The sequence below is a fragment of the Macaca mulatta genome, chromosome 3 (assembly GCF_049350105.2).
Source record: "Macaca mulatta isolate MMU2019108-1 chromosome 3, T2T-MMU8v2.0, whole genome shotgun sequence".
Lineage (NCBI taxonomy): Eukaryota > Metazoa > Chordata > Mammalia > Primates > Cercopithecidae > Macaca > Macaca mulatta.
In genome coordinates, this window is record NC_133408.1 from 90,455,670 (window position 1) to 90,474,700 (window position 19,031).

Here is a 19,031-nt window from a genome sequence, read left to right on the forward strand (position 1 = left end):
TTGTACAACAGGTTGCATAGATTTCAGGTGTGGAGCTTGAGAAATTTTTATGTGAACAATCTGAGTATCTCCAGCCCAGATCAAAGATAAGGCACCTCAGAAGCCTCCATTGTGCCCTCTCAGTCACTAACTTTTCAAAGAGCAGTGTAATTTTAATTCACCTCCTTTCATTATAGTTGGTGGAGTGTTCATATGTTAAGCATCATCTGATTTTATTTTTCCATGAACTGACTGTTCATTTCTCTGCACATCAGGATTTTTTCTCTTCTCTATTTTCTATAGATCATTAATTAATTAGCCTTTTGTACTTAATATAAATTGCCCCTATTTTCCCCTGCCATTTGTTGGTTTTATTTAAATTTTTTCTACAATGCAAAGGATTTTTCATTTTTAAAAGGCAAATTCCTTTTATTGTTTCTGGGTTTTGTCATATTTTTAAAAAGTTTCCTACTCTCAGATTATAAAGGAATGCATCAAGTTTTCTATCATAACTGTGTGGTTTTGTTTTGTTTGTTAGATCTTTAATCGGGTTTGCAGTTTATTTTTATGTATGGTGTGAGATGTGGATTCAGTTTTATCTTTTCTCAGTTGTTCCAACACCATTGATTAGTAAGTCCATTTTTCCCCAGTGACTTGAGATGCCACCCTTATCATATACCTAATTTCCAGATGTATGTGGATCTATTTCAAGACTCTATTTTATTCCACTGAATAGACTATTTACACACCAATGTCACACTTTTTAATTACAGAGACTTACTAGTGTGTTTCAATATTTGGTCAAATTTACTGATCCTCCTCTTATGTCCTTCTTTTCCAAGGTTTTCCTATGTTTGGGCTTTTTAATTTTTCCATATGAAATTTAGAATCAACTTAGCTGAAAAAAAATCCTGCTATTTTGCATTTATTGGAATTGAGTGAAATCTAGGGGAATTGGTACCTTTATGATGTTGAATCATCCTATCGTTCCAAAAAAGGAGTGTTTTAATTTTTTCTTATACAAATTTTGCACATTTCCTTTAAATTTGTTTCTAAGTAGTTGATCTTTTGTTGTCACTGTTGCTGTTTTAAATGACACTTTCTCTTACCCTATCATTCTAGCAAGGTTATTGTTTGTGTATATGAAGACTATTGATTTTTCATGTTAATTTTACATATGGTCACCTTACTCTTATTGTCTGAATTAGTTTTATGTTCAGGTCTTTTGTGTTTTCCAGGTATACTATATCCATATCATTGATAGAGATGGTTTTCAATTTCTTCTTTTCTAATCCCTTACTACGAATTACTTTGTCTTCTCTGTCTATACTGGTCAGCAAATCCAGCCCAATATTAAATAGAATGTAAGTAATGGGCATCCTTGCCTTCTTCCTGAGTTTAGCAGAAAAAGGGCTATGGTTTCAAGTAAATTAAGAACTACACAGGTTGTACTATGTTAAAGGAGCATCCATCAGTTCCTACTGAATCCATTGTATTAGGAATATTTGTTGAATTTTATCAACTGCCTTTCTGCCAGACTAAGGCTATAATCACATGATTATTTTATAGATGTTTATGGATTTTCTAAAATTGAACCATCTTTGCATTCCTGGAAATCTCACTTGATTACAATGTATTATTTTTTTAATGTGCTGCTGGACTTAGTCTGCTATTAAATAATTTTTAATCACTTATTATATCAATATTCACAAGTGAAATTGCCTTACAATAATTTTAACAGATTCACATTTCCCCATTTCCCTTGCATATATATATATATATATATGCCATGATTTGCTAGTTTCCAGCTCATGTCCATTTAGATTATTTCTACAGTTTTGTTAATATTAATGATGCTGAATATGAATTGGAGATAAAACCTTTTACCTTTCTGTGTTTATATCCCAGCAAAAAATTTATAGAATGGGACCACAGGATCAAAGGAAATTCCCATATCATATTTTATGAGACACTACTAACTGTCCCACCTCCCCACCCCCACCCAACAAAAACACTGGAATTTTTAACTGGATGCAGAGCTTCATTAATTTCTCTGCATTAGAAAAGATACTAAAAGTTTACCCTACTAGGAACAGGGAAAAAAACTTTCTAATTTTCTTAATTTAGCATAAAATTTACAGACAATGTAAAAGGTTAAAAAGCTTAGGTCAAAGAATTAAGCTTCCCAGTTTACTACTGATGAGCTGTATGATCATAAATGTCATCTCTCTACTTCTCATATGGAAAGGGAGATCAAAAATTTGAAACTTATGACATTCTTATGAACAGAATGTGAGATAATAGATATAAAATTGTTATATAAATGTAAGTCATCATAACCATGACAAGAAAATCTCATATTTGTGTTTATTGTCATCAGTTAACGTTTAACAGGGAAACAAATCATTTAACATGTACACATATGAATTGCTCTACTATGTAACAAAGAAGGGCTAATTCATCCAGGTGGGATAGAGAGATGAAGGAGAGAACATTCTGAGTACTATGGTGGGCCCCTTCCTAAAAGACCCAGCAGGCATTTGTACCCCTTCTCCCTTGTCTGTCTCTCAATATGGAGGTTGAGAAAATCATACTGAGTAGTCCCTCGACTCCATGGAAGATTGGAGCCCTGCAGATATCAAAATCTACAGATGCTCAAGTCCCTTAGATAAAATGGTTTAATATTTAGATAATATGCATAGTTTAGTATAACCTATGCATATTCTCCTGTATACTATAAATTATTTCTAGATTATTTATAATCTTTATACAATGTAAATGCTATATAAATAGTGATTATGCTTTATATTTTTATTTGTATTATTTTTATTGTCATAGTTAACTTTTTTTTTTTTAAGACAGAGTTTCACTCTGTCACCCAGGCTGGAGTGCAATGGAATGATTTTCGCTCACTGCAACCTTTGCCTCTCAGGCTCAAACAATCTTCCTGCCCCAGCCTCCCAAGTAGCTGGGACCACAGGCACATGCCACCACACCTGGACCTTTTACATAGTTTTTGTAGAGATGGGGTTTTGCCATATTGCCCAGGCTGGTCTCAAACTCCTGGCCTTAATGGATCCTCTCACATCAGCCCCCCAAAGTGCTGGTATTACAGGCATGAACCACCATACCTGGCCATTTTTAATTTTTTAAAAGAATATTTTCCATCTGTAGTTGGTGGAATCCATGGATATGGAATCCATGGATGCGGAGGGCTGATTGTACTCATTTTCTTAGTCTCCCTTAGAGCTAAAGGTATCTGGTTCTGGCTTTGAAGATCTAAAGGAAAGTCTGTAATGAGAGAGAATCCTCTGGAGATTCCTCCTCTCTCTCAAAGGAAAAAGAAAAATAAGGGAGAGTCCTTGTTCTAGGGAAGCTACTCCCTTCACTTTCTGTCTTTGAATGTAGTTGGGAGAGGACATAATGCTTGGAGCAGAGGCAGCCATCTTGAAACCAAGAGGCAACAAGTCAACATGCAATCTTGCAACTATGAGCCATCATGCTAAGAATGGTAGAGTAAGGGGATGCAGATAAGCCTGGGGTCTTGATGAAACTGTTGAATCAGACCTAGGAACATGTATCCCAAGAATTCTGGAGTAAACAACAAATGTTCTTATATTTTAGCATTTGCTAGTCAGATTTTCTGACACTTATAGCTGTAAATATCCTTAATGAAATGAATAAAAACCACTCCTTTGTGGATAACATCTACTCAATTCATTACAAAAACTCTATGAGAGCCTTCCCTCTCAGAATGAGCAGGGCCCAAAGATTTGACTAATCCTAGAAACCAAAATACCAGAGCCTGGCCTGGGTGTAGGTGAACCTGAGCATTTACTGCCTTCACAGTCAAGAGACAAGTGTTTTTCTGTCATGATTTGGAGTAGTTAGGAAAAAAAGAACACATCCAAAGCAGAGGTTACAGACTGGCAAATTCAGCTGGTTGAACATGTTACTAGCATTTTTATTTTTTTTTAACTGATGAGAAAATATGAGGCTCAGAGCATAACTTCGTAGTTAAGTATGGAGTCAACCAGACTCATTCTAACTCTTAAACACTATGTGCCTTCTCGCTCTCAACGGGGGGAAGGAGTGATTCTTCCCATCCACGTAGAACTGCTTGGCCATCCAAAATATATTAAATTACAGAAAAGGGAGTAGACAAATATTATATTGTGATTACAAAAGGACTTTGGTCTTTATGGAAAAAATTGAACAAACTTTGGATTTGTTTAATACGCACTATAATAGATTAGTAATGCATGCTGGCCATCTGACTCTCAGGAGGAAGAATTGAGCTGCGGCCACTTGCCATGCTGGCGTACACTAAATTTGAGTTACACCCTGCAATGATTATGAGACATAAAAAAGAAAAAACACTATTTCAAAATTGTGTTAGATATAAACTCATCGTGCATATTGTTGCCAATCACATATAACAAAAGGAAAATTAAATTACTTAAGAATGCAGCCTGAGGAAAAGCAAAATCAAAGAATAATTATGTTTGCCATTTAAGAAACTGTAAGGTGATGGGCCTCCATGACTTGGATTCTAGTTCAAAAGATGAAAAAAAGGGCTTGAGAAATTGAAGAGCTTTTTTTCCCCAAAATATATCTGGATGAATATTGGCAATGTGTAGGCGAATACTCTTTCATCTGATGAAAGATAATAAAAAATTTCTCATGAGACAGTAGTGCAGGCTGGCTTTTGTTTTACCACCACAAAAAGAAACAGCATCATTAGTACTGAGATATCCAGGTTGCCATGGTGCTCCGTGGCTTCTAGAACGACACAGCAGGGGGTATTCTAAGGATGGGAAGGACAGTGCAGAGTCAGCATGATGCCATTTAGCAGAAATAGATCAATTCCCACCATGTTGAAATATAAACTCATGCAAACTCTTCCAGCTAACATTTAATGAAACTCTGAAATATAAATCTTATTTTTTATTTTCACTGGGATTTGGGATAGACTGTGTTTACAATTGAAAAGGAATAATGTGTGACCACAAGGATAGCTTTCTGATGAAAAATATCATTATCAAAATAAAAAATACAAGCGGGGTGGCAGTGCCAAGGGCCTGTAGTCCCAGATACTTGGGAGGCCAAGGTAAGCAGACCACTTGAGCCCAGGAGTTTGAGGCCAGCTTGGGCAACATAGTGAGATGTCATCTCTAAATAAATAAGTAAATAAACTAAAAAATTAGAAATTAAAAATGCAGTCATGGCAGTGTAAAGCAGATTGTGGCAAAAACAAAAAATGAAAACAACAACAACAACAACAAAAAACCACCTCACAGACAGTGACTTAGAGGGTATTATTGTAGAATTCAGAGGGGAAAAAAACATATGAAATAATGAAAAGGCTAAAGCAAAGAAGACATTTGGAAGACAGATGTAATGTAAGAGAACCAGAACAGATAATCAGAAAGAGATTCTGTAAGGAACCAAAAGAAAGCAGAGTATCAAACCTCCAGAAATACTAGATAAAAGTTCCCGACTGGGTGCGGTGACTCACGCCTGTAATCCCAGCACTTTCGGAGGCCAAGTTGGGCAGTTCACGAGGTCAGGAGACCGAGACCATCCTGGCTAACACAGTGAAACCCCTTGTCTACTACAATAAAATAAATAAATAAATAAATAAATAAACAAACAAACAAATAAGGCGGGTACAGTGGTGTGCGCCTGTAGTCCCAGCTACTCAGGAGGCTAAGGCAGGAGAATCGCTTGAACCCAGGAGGCGGAGGTTGCAGTGAGCCAAGATTGCGCCACTGCACTCCAGCCTGGGTGACAGTGTGAGACTCTGTCCAAAAAAAAAAAAAAAAGTTCCCCTAAAACTTACATCTTGCCTGGAGATGTTAATAAAATTCAAGAGTAATAGAAACAGCCTTCAAAAACATAGGCAGAAAAAAAGATTACTGAAAGGAAACCAAGTTTAATTTGGAATTTGGTATTTGACTTCTTTTTTTTTTTTTTTTTTTTTTTTTTTTTGAGACGGAGTCTTGCTTTGCCGCCCAGGCTGAAGTGCAGTGGTGCAATCTCAGCTCACTGCAGCCTCTGCCCCCCAGGTTCCAGCGATTCTCCTGCCTCAGCCTCCTGGGTAGCTGGGATTACAGGCGCATGCCACCACGCCCAGCTAATTTTTGTATTTTTAGCAGAGACAGGGTTTCACCATGTTGGCCAGGCTGGTCTCAAACTCCTGACCTCAGGTGATCCACCCGCCTCGGCCTCCCAAAGTGCTGGGATTACAGGCGTGAGCCATCGCACCCAGCCTCAGACTTCTCTTTGAGAGCTGTAAATGCCATAAACATATATAAGCAAAAAGACTATTTTTACCCAAATTGTATACACCAAAAAAATCATTATTTAAATGGCAATAAGTAGACGTGGTCAGACATTGAAAATCTCTGAAAGTATGCAACCTTAGTGTGTTCTTTGAAAAAAAAAATTGAATCATTTCTCTAGCTGACTAAAACATGAATTGAAATAAAGGTAAATGAGAAAATTAGTATAAAATAAGTTGCATTGAACTATAAAAGGAGTAAAATGGCTTGTTTTTCTAAAATAGAAGACCTGGTGACAAAGCTCCTTATAAACTTATGCAAACACACACACTATAAAAATTCCTCTGTGTTTTAGCAACTGCAGAAATTGACCTTTTTGAGTGAGGCTTGATTCAGCATGATGAAAGAGGACTACAAACCACCAAAACACTTCTAATTCATTTCAATATACTAAGTGGAACCTGAATAAATACTTGTCCTGTGCAAAAGGAACTGTGTTCTGCTGTCCAAGAGGTGGATTCCCACCCTTCATTTCCTTTTTTTTTTTTTTGAGACGGAGTCTCGCTCTGCCGCCCAGGCTGGAGTGCAGTGGCCAGATCTCCACTCACTGCAAGCTCCGCCTCCCGGGTTTACGCCATTCTCCTGCCTCAGCCTCCCGAGTAGCTGGGACTACAGGCGCCCGCCACCTCGCCCGGCTAGTTTTTTGTATTTTTTTTTTTTTTTAGTAGAGACGGGGTTTCACCATGTTAGCCAGGATGGTCTCGATCTCCCGACCTCGTGATCCGCCCGTCTCGGCCTCCCAAAGTGCTGGGATTACAGGCTTGAGCCACCGCGCCCGGCCCCACCCTTCATTTCCTAACTCCTTAAGGAGAGTTGAAACCTCAGAATGGTGAGATCTCTGGGGTCCAAGGGTAAGCCAGGTCATGCCTGAAGCTGGGCTAGGATGAGAACCTCTATTCAAAAGGACAAGGTGTGTGACAAGGGACAGGTGGAGGGCTTGACTGTGAGAAGAACTCCCACACCTACAGGAAACACAATCCATGCCAAGACACAGCACTTGATGTGACATTTCCAGTGGATATGAAATCTGGGGCAGATTCTCTTCCCCCATCCTTCACTCCCAAGAGTGCCAACTGGTAGAATCTTTCACTGCTCCACAGCCCTGTTTCTTCTGAAATGGGAGCTTCCATCCTCTCATGCTTTCTCCACATTCGCTGCCTCTGCCTCCCACTTCAAGCAGGGTCCCTCTGCCAAGAGTTGTCCTAGAGTTGCCCAAGTGCTGCTGCCCTTGACTTCAGCCAGCCCAGAGACTCTGGGGTGTCATTGGCCCCTTCTGCCTTTCTCAGCCTGAATGTCCTGGCCCATCAGCATCTTGGTGAGACACTCTGGGAAGCAGTATTTTTAAGCAACCTGGAAGGGACTTGCATCCACCATATCTTCTCCCAGATGCCATGGCAATGAGCCTGGGGATTCATGGTGCCACAGATACTTTTCATAAGTTATATGTTACCTATTGCTGACAGTGTTGCGTCAGGCAGAGAGGTGTGCCCTCGGCCCTGCACCACCGGCTTCCCATCTGCCAGTGGCATCCCCGGTGGCTTCTGAGATGCTCTGGAGCAGTGTCTTCCCTGAGAGAGCTGGGTCTGTGACTCTGGTGCCTCTTCTGAGGTGAGCTTTTGGCTGTAGTTCATTGGCAGGGCTCATGTTCTAGAACTCTACCAGAAGATCTAACTTTAAGCCACAATAAAAGCAGCCTTCTGTGAGCAGGCAGGAGTCATCCAAAGCATCATATCCTTTTCCTCCAGGAGAAGTTGCCTTCTTTAGGGAAGCCTTCATCCCAAGAGTTTCTTCTTTCTTTGGGGGGCCTGAAGGTAACTTAGGCACCCTGCTAAGGATCTGATTCCTCTTCAGATGGCCTCCCGACTCAAAGAGGCACTGCTTCTGAGAAACTGTGAGTGCTTTGGAAATAAATCTCAAATGCCCACATTGGGTGAAATTCCCCAAAATTGAAATTGAGGCACAAGAGAGATACTGAAGACAGTGTCTGATGAGAGGGCAGTTGGGGAGTGGCTCATGGGCGAAAGGAGTTTGGGGCATCCACTCTCTGGGGGTGTTGGTGTGCCCTCCTAGGGAAGCTCTACTTCAACCCTACTGGAAAACTTTGCAAAACACTGCAGTGTAATTCGATGTCAAAAATCATTCTTAACATAGAAGAGGTATAACAACATATAAATGAGAAGCCATGAAACCATTACATAAATCTATCATTTTATTGTCTAAGAAATTTAATTATAAGGAAGAAAGGAAAGAAAATACATATCTATTATTTAGATATCCTTCCACAATGAATGTATATTATCAGTTATTCATTTCCCTCATTCACTGATTCAAAAAAAAATTAGTCAGGCCCTGCTCTTAGCTGTTAGAAAATGGAGCTTGGGAATCGCCTTCTCCGACATCAGAACACAGTTCCTTTTGTACGGGACAAGCATTCATTTAGGTCCCACATAGTATGTTGAAAAGAATGTAAAGTGTTCTGAGGAGTTAGAGATACAGCAACAACCATACAAAGCCCCTGGCCTTATGGAGCCTTACTGTGCGTGAGGGAAGGTAGGGGAGATGAAGGAACAAACTTTAATATTAAACTCTCTGCCAGATAGTCGTAAGTGCCTTAGATATATTAACATAAAGCAGTTAGGGGGCACTGAGAATGTTGAGTGGAGAAACAGTTTAATTTGGGAGTAGGTCATGCAGCTTCTTAGGAAAAAGGCTTCCGAGGCAGAGGCAATGACAGATTCAAGTGCCAATGGGGTCAGTGTGCTGAGGTCAGGTCCACAATGAGTGAGCTGGTGACAGAGATAAGGTAGGGAAGAGGCTGGGGAGCAGATCCTGAGCCAAGGAGTGGCATGACATATTTTCAAGAGAACCCTGGGGTTTTTATGTGGAGAAGAGACTAAAGGGGGCAAGGTCAGAAGCGGGAAGACCTGTTAGGAGGCTATCATAAACATCCAGCCAAGACATAATAAAGGTTTGGACCAGAATAACCATGGAGGTATGGTCAGATTCAGTATATATCAAAATTAGGGTATAGGTAGAAACATAAAGAGATGAGAACCTGAGCAGTCCAGAGAACAGCAGAGAGAGCAACAAGGCTTGAGGAGAGGAAATTAGGTGGGAGGAGGAAAACCAGAAAACCCGCAGGTTGAAAATCAAGGTTGAAAATCAAGTGAAGAAAGTGCATCAAGATTGGGGAATTAATCTACAATAAGATGAGGACTGATCAAAGATTAGTTGATTGGTAATGTACAGCTTCTGGCTTTTGACCAGAGTATTTTCAATAGAATGGTGAAAAAAGTGATTGGAGGGTTTTTAAGAGAGCATAGGAGTACAAAAATTGTAGTTAGCAAGAGATTTGCTTTAAATAGAAGAGGAGAATGAGATTTCAGCTGGTAAGATCAAGAGAAGTTTTTTTTAATTTAAAGATGGGTAAAATAAAAGAAAATGTTAAGGGGGAAAATAGAAATTTTTTACTGGAACTGGTGAAATCTAAGACTATTATATTTATTCCAGGAAAAACAAACCACTAATTGGTGGAATATTTTCAGATCTTTGGGCACTTTGCCCCTGACCACCATCCTCAAGGTCAGAATCAGGAAGAAACAGCTCAAGGTTATTGGAGAAAGTAAAGATGTTTTCAAAGCAGTATAGTGACCACCTCTGGCTTCCATTTGTAAATTAGTCTTACATTCCATCAGCCTCCTTACTCGCCTGGGCTTATCTTCTTTGGATCTCTTTTCCCTAGTGCCTGCTTCTCCCTCCCCATCTCAGCATTAGTTCTCTGAAATCCAGGGTCTATAGACCCACTGAATTAAGTCCCTTAAATCAAACTTTGTGTGCTTCCAAGAAAATCTGTTTCTTGAAGAAAAACTCAAATACTGCAAAACTCAAGTACTGCAAATCAGCATGGCTTATTCTTTGAGGATCAGGAGGCCACAAGCAGTCAAGACTTACTGAGCTCATAAAAGAATATGCTAGCTCCAGCCATCTGAGACCAAAATGATGGGGTAAAGGTCAAAGGAGAAGTCATTCTCCTAATATTCACAAAGTCATGATTTCTTAAAATGAAAATCCAATCCATGCAAAACAAAATTCATGATCAAATAGATTTATTGAGCACTTTATATTCGTCTGCCTCCCCCAGCCACACAGAGACACCCTCTGAGGATCTGTAATGATGACATATTGAGAAGCCCAAAGGAATATAAACATATATTAAGAACATAATTTGACCTTCTCCTTTCTCTTGAACAATTTAGACTAAAGCCATTAGGTAGGACCAAGGAAGATATGCTTCTACATGGGCTGGCCTGGAGTGCGGAGCCCATGTGTGAAGGAGACAGCATAACGATACATGACTTGTTACCTACTGCAATTGAATATTACGAGCCAGTTTTCTCACTGTCTGAGAAGGGAGTAGCAAAAATGAAAGGGGAAAAAAACTAGAATGGACCATGTAGTGTTGGATTAGAAAGAAAGCATCAGTTTAAACACCTCTATGGATTAGAACTGGAGGTTTAGAAATAAATATAGATGTAAATGTGTATATATGTATGAGTGTGTGGGGGGAGGGGTGTGTGTATTCAAACTTAACACCCCGTGCTTTGTCCCTTGAGAGGACCTGGTAGCAGTGCCACCTGATAGCACTGAACATGACTACAGCACAGGTCCTGACTTCCACATATTATTCTCCAAGAAAAGTAACCAGGGCTTCTTGAAAAATGGTTTATCCTAGGACTAGGGCAGGAAAATAAAGATGATCTTGGAATATCTTGCTGTGCCAGAAAGCAAGGAAGTGCTCAAACACGTCAAAAGAACATAGAAACCAATTTGAAGAGGCTTCCACTGGCCAAATCTAGGACATTATGAACAGCAAAGTAAACAATGAGAGCAAATAGAACAAAATGAGAAGGCTTGAGTGCACACTGATACAAATAAAGTATAATTCAGAAGATTAATGAAGAATGGGATATGTACATGGTTTTAAAATATTTCCCTACCAAATCTTGTTAATTAAAAAAAAAATGTATCATTTCACAGTGAAGAAGCCTGGCAGACAGCAGTCAATCAGGTGATCAAAGTGAACATCAGGATGCAGTTAGAAGAGAGTATTATCCCTGATATTCCTGCCAAAGGTAAGTAACTTGAAGCTAATTATGAGGAAACATCAGACAAACTCAAATCAAGGAACATTCTACAAAATAACTGGCCTGCAATCTTTAAAAGTTCTAAAGTGCAAGGAATACCTAGGAACTGTTCCAGACAGAAAAAGACCACAGAGACACCACATTTAAATGTAATGCTTGCACTTAAATCTTTTCTTTTCTTTCTTTTTTTTTTTTTTTTTTTTTTTTGCTATGAAAAACATACAAAGAACAACTGGCAAAACATGAATGACACCTGAATTTCAGATGGTCAAAATGAACTGGTGTTAATCTCCTGACTTATATGGTTGTATTGTGGTTATGCAGGAGAAAGTCCTTGCTGGGAGGAAATACACTGAAGTATTTGGGGATCATGGATATATCAGTTTGGCAACTTACTATCAAACAGTTCAGGTGGGGGGAAGTTCTTTGTATTATAATTGCAACTTTTCTGTAGGTGTGAGATTGTTTCAAAATAAAACAAAATTATGGATTTGAAAAATAATCCTCATCCTCTTTTCCAAACACATAAGATTACTGAAGTTACCTTAGGTGATAACAGCCCTGGGAATTAATCATCCACAGCTGATACTTGGACCAACACACCTATAAAAACATTATTCCATTCTTAGTAGGAAGGGAGGCTCAATTGAGTGCAGAGCCTTCTGAGTTTGGGCCCGAGGCATTTCAAGGTAGCCTCTTCTCTTTCTCTATTCATAAGACAGGCTTAGGTGAAAAAGAGAAGGAAGAAAAAGAACTTTGAATTAATTTGTCTACATAATGGGATAGGTTGAGAAAAAATTTAAAATCTGTGTCAAGTTCGTTGCATTAGAAACAGTGAATCAGCCTGATATAATAAAAGTACAATTGGTGCCTTCAGGGTATCATTTAATCCTATCTGTACCTAGCATTTAACAAATGAAAGCCTAAAAGTGATTTAGTATCAACATTGTAGGCATTATTCAAATTAAATTAAAAGATGAAAAACATAGAGGTTCTGAAATGTTGAGGACCTTATTGGGGTGAAGGCAGGATTAGAGGCCATGGTTGTCACTCCATCATGGTCTAACATGAATCCCCCTGCTCTCTCCACTACAGGAGGCTGATTCTCTGTTTAAAGAAAGAGAAGGTTAATGTTATTCTCTTCTCCAAGAAATAATATGCTGTGGGAGAATCAAAAGAAGCAGACATGAATTAATCAGAATTTGAATAAGAATCCACCTGCTGCTCCATTTGTGACATATTTTTCATGTTTTACAAATACAAATCCTTAATAGAACATGTAGGAGTGGTGATGAAATAATATTCCAAGATACCAGACCGTGCGTATTGTTTTACTGGCTCTCTGCTCACTCTGCATTAAGAGCTTCATTGATTCCAACACCCAAGCCACCATTTTGTAAGGGGAAGCCTAAAGTTACTGGTGGCCTCAGAGGGTTCATTGTGTATCAACGTTGCTTCCCCCATAAAGTTCAAAATGTTGCCTGAAATATGAAAATAATCTTCTTGATTTTCCTTCAGTCTTTCAAATAAATACTTGTGAATTTAGTCAAGGAGTCGGAAAAGACAGTTGGAATTAGAAAATAAAAATGGTATCAATTACTAAAATTTCCCATTCGCTGCTCAGGCTTGTCTTATCTGAAGCTTGTAAAGTTGTTTAATCTTTTCCATCATCTCAGGGAAAAGAGAGCCTGGAAAATCCTAGTCATTCCACAGTAACTATCAATGGGATTTTCCATAACTATCTGGATAAAAAACGAAAATCTTAAGAAGTAGATCCAATTCTAAAACTTACTTCTCAACTTACTCATAAATGTGAAGAGACAACTCATCCATATTTTCTTCAAATAACATCTGGTTGCTTGGCCAGACTGTTAATACCTGAAAAAATTTCTGAGTTTGTTCCAACAAATCTACACTTAAAGAGCTTAAAAATGTGTTTATGCATTAAACATTCTTTTCCACATCTGACTTAGGGCCAGCGATGTGACTGTGAGAAAGAATCTTGCCAAGAACTCGGAAAGAAAGGGAAAAAAAATGTCTTTTAGAAGTTTAACTGTGAAACCAGCACCTATTGGACTAGGGCAGAGGAATGAGAAATCACCACAAAGGGGCAAAAATGCTTCTAGGCCAGCAAGAGTTGGCTGTGACTCCACTAAAGGTATAAAACACACATCTAAAGGTTATATTAATCAGTCATGGAGTCATGGAAGAAGGCTTGCTCAAACAGACTTGAGCAGTACTCACCAAGGGTCCATTCCGAGTGGAAGGGGTCAGGAGCAGCACAATTGGGGTAGCACAGAACCACCAACTCATCTCTATTGTGAAAATGAATGCATCACTTTGCCTTTGCCTGATTACCATCAAACCTTACCCCGGGCTGGCCTGTCTTATTCATGATGGAAAACTCCATATTGTGCATATAGCCTAACCTAGGGCAGGCAATTATTAGATGTTTGTTCAGTGAATTTGCTCCAAATCTTTGCTCACAACTGCCCGATGATAATTTGGCTCCCCACATAGTTCTGACTACAGGGAGAGAATGACCTAGTCTTGTGGATTTGAGAATCCTGGTCCGCATGCCAGCGATAAAACTCATTGAAATAGACAGTTTAGCATTTGAGTTTCCTTACTCACAGGTTGCTCCCAAAGGAAGGGTCTGTGTGTGCTGCTGGATCAAGTTTCTGAGCCCAAAGGGCTGGTAGCAAGTCTCTGGGCTCGGGTAACTTTACCAGGATGATGATGATAGTGGTAGTGATGGTCCCAACCCTGGTCACGAACAGAGCATCTTGTGTGTACTATCAGACATTGTACTATATGTTTTATATACTTGAACTCATTTCATTCTCACAATAATCTAATAAATTAGGCATTATAAGTGTTCCCATTTTGTAAATGAGGATACTAAGACTCAGAAAACTTTAGTAACTTACCCAAAGACCCATATTCAGGGTCTGGACTCAGTTCCAGATTTGTCTGACTCTAAAGCCTAATTTTTTTAATTGTAAAAAAACTATACTACCTTTGGGGAGATTAACCCTTGTCCTTCTCTTTGGCACACTCCTCTGCTTCAGCAGTGTGCTCTGGGTCATCCCAGTCCATCTTCAATATGACTATTCATCAATGCGCCACTACTGTACAAGTCTTCACAGAAAATTACATAGGATACCAATTCACCCTTAATTAGAAGTGCACAAAGTCAAACCCTGTTGCAAGGAACAGCATCACCATCTACCCTATGCCATCAGTACCATTAGCTTCACAAGCCAAAAATGGGGGCCTCTTTAACTTTTTCCTCTCCCTCACCACACCTGCCACAACCCATCCAATCATTTACATGTTTCTCAATTGAACCTCTTCAATACTTCCCTGATGCATTCACTTGCCCCCTGCTCACCATTCCCATTGCTACTACCCATCTCTCACCTGGACCACTACAAAAATCTCCAAGGTTGTGTTCTCACTTCTACTCTTGCTCCACATTGCTCCATTTTGTGTCCATATCATGGGAATGCATCCTTAAGGACACATCCATGGATCTTTATATAATCTAATCACAAATTCCACGGTTTAAAACTCCTTCAGTATGACCCTTCGCCATGTCCTGTGCTTCAGCCCTAATAATGAGTGGTCTGCGGTTTTTGGAATTTACTCAGATCTATACACTCCAGGATGGCACACATACCAGGCATGGATACACCTGCATCCCCCTGGACCAGCAGTCTCTCCACATCTCCCTGGGAAACCTCTACAGGTGTTTTGGAACTCACTCTCATTTCAGCTCCTCCAGGAAGCCTGGGTTAGGTGCCCAGCTGAGTTCTTCTCATAACACCCCAGCTCTCACCCCTCACACCACTGTATGGGAATTTTTTTTATTTATGTGACTTCACCTCCAGACTCTGACCTCCCCAAAAGCCAGGAATCACTCTGTTTATACACAGTGCCTAACATGAACAAATGCTTATTAAATAAATGAATGAATGAATGTGAACCTGGTATACCATAGGCGTCAGAATCCACCCAGCTTCCTCAAGTATTAGCTGTGTGATCTTAAGAAAGTTGCTTAATCTCCCCAGACCTCAGAGTTATTGTCTGTAAAATGGAGATCATAAAACCTATACTGTCAAGTTATTGTGAGATTTAAACTAAATTATATAATACATGTAAAATCCTCAGTGTCATGCCTCATATATAAGAAGTATTCAACTGTTGGTTGTTATTATTATTGCTATGCCCTTCAATACCCTACTGAAAACATTCATGTTCTTGAAAGACTTGTAATCAATTCCCAGTTCACCATGATGACTGTGCTGCTCTGCATTTCATAATGCATTATTTTGCACCCTTGATATTGTTTGAAAGGGTCTGCCCTTTCCACACTTTCTTCAAGTCACCTAATACTTGTACAAATGCTTTTAGAATAAATGATATTATCAAATTTGATTTTGTTCTATAAACTAATAGTGCCCTTTTGCTATAGATCTTACAGTCCACTGAAGTTTCAAACCATGAAAATTCACTTTGCAACTCCCAATGATACAAATGCCATAAAGAGAGGCAGTGAGAGGAACACACTTAGGGGGAATGGCAGGGCTCTGGAAAGGAGACAGGTGGTGATCCCAAATTAGAAATCAGGTCTTAAAGGGGCCACAAGCAAGATGACGTCTCAAAAAGAGGGTGCCCTTTGTCACAACAGATGTGCAAAGGTGAATGGTCAGACCAGCTCTTAAAAGAAACTTGCTGCTTTGCCCCTGTAAGGAGTACTGTGCAGTCATTAAAAATAGGAGGCCAGCTAGTAACATGGCAAATAAGAACCTATAAGGGACAATGTTAAGTTAAAAAAGATTAGGATAACATATGGCTTTTGATCATAGTATGTAAAATTTGCTTTAAAATAAACAAAAAACCTAAAGGGAGTAGACCAAAATTTTAATAGCTGTAACAATTTGATAAGTTTGTGGGTGAAATTTTCTTTTTATCAATTTCCCACACCGTTTGTAGTCTTGCGACAGTCTTTTAAAATACAAAAAGTATTTCTTAGAAAATACATATTCTGCGTGCCTCTCTCGCAGATGGCTCTAGAAAGAAATGAGATAGTGCAGAAGACACGCCCTAGACTGCAGGGGGCTCCATGAGCCCAGAGCCTGACTCAGCAGCGTGAGAACAGGGGCGAACCTGGGCACGGGGGCCCCTGAAGCTCGATCCCGCCCTGGATGGGTCCCTTCTTTACCTGCCACCGCCTCGCTGGGTGTTACTGAGTCCCCCGCCAGCAGGACGCCCTCGGTGGGCGCAGCGCCCCTCCCAGCCCCCTACCATGCTATCCCCAAGCGACCCTCCTTGCGAAGGATCTCTCTGGGAGAAGGGAGGAGCTGCAAGGGGCCGGAAAGAGTTACAGGAGGCCCCTGCGACCTCGCCCTCCCGGGGCCCGCGCCGCTCCCCACTACCGCCCCGCGGGCCGGTGACCTGTACCTCTTACAGGGGATCAGCGCCTTCCTCTCGTCCAGCACCCGCACGCGCTGGTTGAGCCCGTCGTAGGAAAGCAGGGCGCGGCTGTTGCGCCCGCTACTTTGCTGGTACATAACCTGGCGCCCTTCCCACTGCTGCGGCGCCTGGCACGGGCGCGGGGCTCCCACCGCCCCCAGGCTGCACAGGCCGCACAGCGTCCAGGCCCAGAGGCAACCCAGCAGCCAGGGGCCCAGAGCGCCCGGGACGGTGTGGAGGGGAGCGCGTCCTGGCATCGCGGTCATCCTTCCCCGGCCCGAGGGCAAGCTCGAGCCCAAGGGGGAGCTGAGGCGTCCGGGATCAGAGTGGCTCCCACCGGCTCTCTGCGCACTGTACCGGGAGTGTGGTCTGGACCAAACTACTTCCTGTCCCTTCGGTGGCCTCTGCCGCTTTTGAGATCCGGACGCGCGACTCCCGGTAGCCAGGACCAGGGCCCTGGGAAGGCTCTAGTGAATCGCACGGGAGCTATTTCTGCCTGGGTCACTGCCTGCTGCCACTGCCTGCTGCCGCTTCGGTTTTCACTGCTCACTGCTGCCAACAGGAAATGCAGTGGCAGTGGTGCCACTAGCATCCTGGGAGGCATGGCGTTTTAAAGAGGGGGGGTTGCCGGGAGACTGTGCCAAGAAGTGTGTTTCTCTACTAACTTCAGTGTTCAACAGGTAATCACACACGGAGGGGCAAGTTCAAGATCAAGATAGGAAAAGCAGAGCTGCTGCGTTTGCTGTGCAAACGTTTGCCCGGTGTACATTGCCCCTGGACAAAAATGCAAACTTCTTCCTCCAAATTAAAACTGGAAAGATGAGTTTTTTCCTGAAGAAATGATACTAGCTATTCATCATGGCCGCTTCTCAGCCCCCATTCCCAGTGAAGAGTCTAGGAGACTAGTAGACAACCCCTTGCATTGGGCCTAGGACTCATGGACACTGCCTCAAGGTCACATTGCAGTGAGACTGCTCCTCCCATCGCCTGGCAATACCACCAGCCGAGTGGTTTGGGTGTCTGGGGGTTTCGCTTCTTCAAGAACAAGGTTAATTTGGTTTATATTTATATAATGTTAGGATCTATAACATGGAATGAGCGGGGCTCACACACCTGTAATCCCAGCTACTCCGGAGGCTGAAGTGGGAGGATCGCTTGAACCCAGGAGTTAGAGGTTGCAGTGAGCTATGATCAAGCCACTGCACTCCATCCAGCCTGGGTGACATGGTGAGACCCTATCTCTGAAAATATAGTGATAAAATATGAAATCAAGAAAAAAGAAAGGAACTTAAAAAATGTATAGCGTCTTTCCATTTGAACTGCATTTCAGGGATGATTAAGATTGAGCCAGGTGAATGTGGGAAATAACATTCCTGAATGAAGGACACAAGGACAAGAAAAGAATAATGCTGTGGTTCAAGGACAAGGTAGAGGAGTACTCTGAAGCCATAGCACTCATTTTAAGGATTTTGTCATTCATATTGAGGACTGTGGGAACTATCAATCAATGTAAAGCTAGGGAGAAGCATCATCAGGCATACGCTTTGGAAAGCCCACTTAGGCAACAGAAGGGGTAGGGCCAGAGGGAAGGCAGGGAGACGAGGAGGCTACTGTTATCCTGGAAAGAGATGATCCTGATTCAGCTAAGGCAGCAGGAGTGGTCATGGAGAGGGTGGAAGACAGTTGGGAGCTGTAGAGAAGCATTTCAACTCAGAGAGAGAGGTTTCTGGTTTGGGCCACTGGGAGTCCAGTCCTGAGTGAGGAGAGATGATCAGTTCATTTCAGGATTGGTTGATTTTGAACTGACTGTGGAATATTAAGGTGGAAATATCCAAGGGACAGCTTGATAAATCCTTCTGGAAACCAGCAGAGCTTTTGCATTAGGAAGCCATAGGTACATAAGTGGTAACTAAAGCCGAAGAGTAGAACAGTGGTTTCTGGGGCAATTCCACATCCCCCTTCCCAGCAAAGAAACATTTGGCAATATCTAGAGACATTTTTGATGGTCACAATGTAGATGGGGAGGAGGTTACCGCTGACATTTTGTGGGTAGAGACCAAGGATGCTACTAAACTTCCTACAATGC

General features: G+C 41.2%; 1 protein-coding gene across 1 annotated transcript in view; it reads right to left on the minus strand.

Annotated features, from left to right (window-relative positions):
- EPDR1 (ependymin related 1) overlaps positions 1–17,549 on the minus strand; it is a 32,005-nt gene extending 14,456 nt beyond the window's left edge. Inside the window, 2 exon segments of the mRNA XM_015133692.3 lie at positions 16,934–17,447; positions 17,450–17,549. Of these exon segments, the coding sequence (XP_014989178.1) occupies positions 16,934–17,447; positions 17,450–17,549 (614 nt within the window).
- Positions 17,550–19,031: the final 1,482 nt, after the last annotated feature.